The sequence below is a fragment of the Lactuca sativa genome, chromosome 9 (genome assembly GCF_002870075.4).
Source record: "Lactuca sativa cultivar Salinas chromosome 9, Lsat_Salinas_v11, whole genome shotgun sequence".
In the NCBI taxonomy this organism is placed as follows: Eukaryota; Viridiplantae; Streptophyta; class Magnoliopsida; order Asterales; family Asteraceae; genus Lactuca; species Lactuca sativa.
The window spans coordinates 196,543,983-196,549,582 of NC_056631.2; the positions used below are offsets into that span (position 1 = coordinate 196,543,983).

The 5,600-nt window shown below is 36.5% G+C and overlaps 1 protein-coding gene across 1 annotated transcript; it reads right to left on the bottom strand.

Moving 5' to 3' along the window:
- Window positions 1-233: 233 nt before the first annotated feature.
- On the bottom strand, window positions 234-1,384 carry LOC111905653 (putative germin-like protein 2-1). The gene is made up of 2 exons (XM_023901344.3): window positions 1,072-1,384; window positions 234-990 (listed from the first exon to the last, which is right to left on the bottom strand). Exons 1-2 carry the CDS (start codon window positions 1,184-1,186, stop codon window positions 455-457), a joined length of 651 nt encoding a protein of 216 aa, XP_023757112.1. The 5' UTR covers window positions 1,187-1,384; the 3' UTR covers window positions 234-454.
- Between the last annotated feature and the right edge of the window lie 4,216 nt (window positions 1,385-5,600).

Consider the following 5,600-nt stretch of genomic DNA (forward strand, 5'->3'; position numbering starts at 1 on the left):
CTTGTCTTCCATTTTAGTTATAAGGGAAGATGGGGTGTGTGTGTAGAGCATTATTTATTATTTTTCATAATATTCCGGATTATATATACTCTAACTAGTGGTATTTTCAGTATTTCCAAAAATCAGCTACGTATTTTAATGTATGCTGTAAATGTGTTAACTTCTTAGTACACAACTACGCATTCTAATTATCAATATAAATGACAGACGCTTCATTCTAATTACACTGCTACTTGATCAATTGTATTCCACACACGAAATCTTGTCATTGACAAACAAAAATTCTTCCGACTGGACTATGGTCATCACAACCAAACATGCGTTTTACAAAATAATTAATAAATAAGAAATCCTAAAATCAGCATCCGCACACAAATATCAAATGTAGAAAAACGTTAGCAGTTAATTTCTGCTAGTAGACCCTGTTCGTTCGTTCATTGTCTTCTCTTGTCCACTAGAACTTTGCCTTGAGTTGATCAATCAGTTTCTTATCCACTTGGAAGGCCTTAGCTAAAACATCACTTGTAATTGTTGGGTTTGATCCAAAAACAGCATTCCCAATTGTTATAGCACCAGGGTTTTGACTGCTTAAAGCACCAATAACCACCGCACATTTACTTCCAATATTACGTTGGAAGTGAACAAGTCCAACCGGGAACACAAACACATCGCCCTTATATAGCACCTTAGAGATAAGTCGGTTTTCTGGATCTGAAGTGATGAACCCAACCTGTATCGAGCCTTCTAAAACTGTTATAATCTCAGTGGCTCGTGGGTGAGTGTGAGGGGGGTTGATTCCCCAAGGTGCTAAGTCAATGCGGACCATTGAAATGCCTAAAGTGTTGAGCCCTGGTAACTGAGCTACAGTAACCGGTGTCACCCTTAATCCCAAAGGGTTTGATATATTGCCCATAAGATGTAAGCCACTGAAGTAGAAGTCATTAGCTTGAATTTGCGTAGGATTCTTGCAAGTCTTTCCATTTACATTAACTGCAATGAAACATTTTTTAGATAAGAAAAAGCAACAAAAATTTAGATATATAATTAATTTCTTGAAATATACATAAAAACCTGAGCTATTTGGGTCGGCTACACAGAAATCTTGAAGGGCGTCGGGTTCATAGGCAAAGGTCAAGCCGAAAAAAGCAAGAGCCACTAAACTGATATGGGATAACTGTTTTGCCATTATCAAGTCCTTAACTTTGGTTATCTTTTTCGATGAATACGGAGGATAGATAATAGAAGTTAGTGAGTGTTAAAGAATTGGTTCAGGGTCCATATATATAGGGCTATGTAAGATATTCTAATTTACAAAATTGCATGATATATGTTGGCATTTGCATGAACACGTAAAAAGGAGTAGAGATGGGCATTACTTGAATAGTTGGATTGTAGCACGATGTCCATCTTAAGTAGCACTATAAGAATTGGTGAAGCATGCCTTTGTGGGATGAATGCCTGCATCCCCACATCATATGATCCAAAATGATGATCACTCCCTTTAAGGACCAAAAGCATTAATTATTTCTACTTTAATACACAATGTATAATTATTATGAATAGTATATTGTCCGCCTGTTGCTGCGATTTTGACCCTGGCCATTGAAGTTCCAAGCAGCTTGATGTCCTCCATTTATGATGCTTTCTTAGAGGCTGAAAAACTTTATTTTTAATGATAATGTCTCTCTGGCGTACAAGATATTGTCTGCGTGGTAGATACTTTTTATAGCTCATAAGTAGGTGTTGTGGTGTATTTTCAGATAACATAATCTGAAAACTAGCATGGGTATTTAGTTACTCTCTCACGGTTAGCTCTCTATGAAAAAATAAAAAACTAAACAAAAAGTTGAACATAATCCTATTATGTTCGTTGCTTTTAATTTAATAATATCTTGTAAATAATCATTTTTCTCCTTGCACGCCTTGTGTTTGCTCTCAGTGCTGTCCATAAAGATTTGATTTTTGTCATGTGAAATTTCAGAAAGCTGGCGCGCGCAAAAAATTATACTTCGAACATGATTTATTGATTGAATTTTGTGTCTTGTTATATATGCCCAAATAAGAGATTTGTACATGTCTCGTTGTAACCATTCTAATGAATACATTTCATAGTCACATAGTTCGTGGTACGGTCCGGTATGGGAACGAGGATCGGGAACGAGATTCGCCAGTTAGGGCGTATCAGATACGGCGGGGGTAGGTTCATTTCGGTATGTCCCCGTACGTTCGAATACGGTGTATCGTGGATTTCGGTATGGTGTACCCATGGTTAATACAAAAGTTTCAGCCATATTTTACTTCAAAACACATTAACAGGAAAACAAAAAGCAGAATTTTAATATTTCCCAGCAAAATTACTTTAAAAAACAGTTAAGTAATAAAATAACACTTTAATACATCAAAACAGTTTTCCATCAACACATCAAAACAGATTTCAAGTTTCCAACACTAAAAAACAAAAAACAAAATTCCCAAAAAAACAATTTAACAGAAAAGTTTTCTTCAATCCAAACGTTGTCTTTTTCCTTGCCCTCCAGGTCTTCATCTAAATTTTCTCAAAGCATTTCTTCTAATCGTGAACTTGAGCCTTCAATGGAAGTGTTTTCGGGATTCATGTTCCACTTTTTGTGTGGGCCCGCTCTATATGAATCTGAGAAACGAGATAGGAGTCGAATATCGGAGTGAATGAAAACCAATTTGTCGGCTCTTTTGCAATTTAACCTATTTCTTTTCACATTGTGAATGTAAGAATAGGTACTCCAATTTCATACCGCCGAAGAGCTACTAATCGGTTGGGAAAGTACCTTCTTTGCTATCACGGCTAATTCTGGGGTTTTGGGTCCTTATGTTGACCACCAATCTATTGCATCAATTGTCACGGCATTCGTTTGTGTTGCCGCCATGGAATAAATTCGTTTTTTCATATGGAATATTGCGAATTGTTCTCGTAACACTCGTTCCTTCTCTTCATTTTCGGACATTCTATGGAATGCTTTCATGACACCAATCACAACCTCTTTATCTAGATTTGGAGCTTTCCTTGGAATACCCCCCGATGCTAACTTTTGAAGATATTGTCTATCATAAAATCTTGGAGTTAATGCAAGCCCCCAAACAATGTAATGGGATTGTCATTTTCTCCCATGTGGCTAACACTATCTTCTCAACTTTCGGGTAATATCTTGAATACGTATTTTCTTGCATAATGTCTTTAATCTCCCCCAACATGTTATCCATTTTTTTCGTAAATTGCACCCATTTTAGGACCTTCCCCATCACAAAACATGATGAGTAGGAAAATGGGTTTTGTAATTGCTAAAACATTGTCTACATCTTCCCAAAACAAATCATCTTTGATTGTATCCGCAACTTTTAAACCAAAAACTTTTGTGTTTTCATCTCCATTTTTAAGCCACTCCCTCCAAGAATTAAGGACTATAGTTGTGGCAAGAGCCTCTCTAGAATCCTTGATTCTTTTTAACAAAATATAGTGAGATGCAAACCTTGTTTTAGCCACCCTTAACAACTATAATTTGGAACTTTCTCGAAAAATTGACAAGACTTGTGTGTGGTTTAGAAAGTACTTCACAATTGTTTTTCATTTCTTATAGGTATTATTTAACCAAAAAATTCATTTGATAAATATTTGAAAATCAAATTTAGAGTATGTACGCAACAAGGTGACCAAAATACATGTTTGTATACCTTCTCGACTTCTCTTCCGGCAGCTTTCCAATTAGCCACGTTATCTATGACCACTTGCAAAATGTTGCTCGGTCCAACCTCATCGATAGCTCCAAGAAGATACTTAGAGATTTCCACTCCTGTTTTTTCGACCCTGGAGAAATCTTTCGCGTACATAAACATAGCACCACGGGCATTCACCGCAAGAGCATTGATGAATGGCTTATGTTTGACAATAGACCACCCATCAGAAATAATAGAAACTGCTTGCGTGTACCAAGTATCTTTGACTTAGGTTAGGTCTTTCTCAATATCTCTCATGCACTCATCTAACAATATGATTCTAGCTTTTTCACTAGACGGATGTTTGTATCCCTCCGGTGCCTTCTTGAGTGCATGGAGCATTTCAATAAATTATGGATTCTGCAAGACGTTAAACGTGATACCATTAGCACACAATCCTCTAATTATTTTCATGTCAACCACATTTCGCTCAATAAGACCAAAAGATTCCTCAATTCCCTTTCTTGATGTTGCTTTTTTCAAAAGTATAGAATTGTTTAAAGATTTTGAAATACCTCCACTCTCGACTTCTTTAACCTTGCTCAAAAGTCTTTTTAGCTTCTCCCGGTGCTTAATCATAACCGGATATATTCTTATTTCTACGGTCTTCCCATGTTGAGCCCCAAAGAAATGTCTGTGAATTCTGGTATAGGAGCTTGTGTACTGGACTTTACAGTGGTTGCAAATCCATATATTTGCCCCTCTACATTTTTACTAGTGTCCTGATTCTCAAGATCAACAAAAGCTTCAGGTGGTGGTTGTGTTTCACTATCTTCTGTGTGGTTAAAAGATTTGCCAAATACTATTTTCACACCAAGAAAATCAATAAAGAAAGAGTATATTGGAAAAGGTCTGCGATGAAGAAGCGTAACAGAAAAAGAACTGAGCAATAGAGAGAGTAATGCGGGTGAACTGGTGAGTAATGATGTGGGATAAGAGGCATCTGAAATAATTATTGGAATCGTGATTCACTAGATGAATCGGTTGTAGGAATCAAAGAAACATACCGGTAATCAATGAGATCGATAACTTTATCGTAGCGTCATAAGTTTTTTCACAGATAAGCAAGTTTCCGCTCAAACCAAAATCGACGACCCCAAGTCCAAAATTAGCGATCCTAATCACGTTTATGTGCAATCCGGATCGCTGATTTCATGGTTACATGACCGAATTGAAGATTAAACGGGATCACAGGGTACCCGTATCGAACAGCGAATCAGGCACCGACTCGAACGCAAACGCACCCCGTTTGGGAACGGGACGTTCGGAATGGGGATCGTGAGTCATATGGCGAGAGGTGAGAAGTTGGCTCTAAGGTTTCCTCAAACATGGAGTGGCCGATTTCTTGCACCCTAAGGGCCTATTTATACTGTGAGCTCCTAGGGTTTCACCTTAAACCCTAATTGGATAACTTAGCCTCAAAGCAATCCAAAGATCATTCTAGATAAGCCTTGGACTATTTCTATGAGATCCATATCCCTAAAATCGCCCACCCCTATATCCATTAAGATCCTTAGCCCAAAACACAACTATCACACATTTGACAGTTTATGCCCCTTTATTCAATTAATCTCTTTAAGTCACCAAATTAATTCCTAATTAATTTATGACTTATATTAATCAAATAATATTATTATTCCTTTAACATATTATACTTATAATATAATAATAATAATAATAATAATAATAATAATAATAATAATAATAATAATAATAATAATAATAATAATAATAATAATATCTCTTCTCTCTATATAAATCACCTTGTCAAGTTGTTATGGTGAAGGCAACCCAAAAGGACCATGCACAATCGGGTCAAGTACTTACCAAATATAGTTACAGCCTTAGAAACT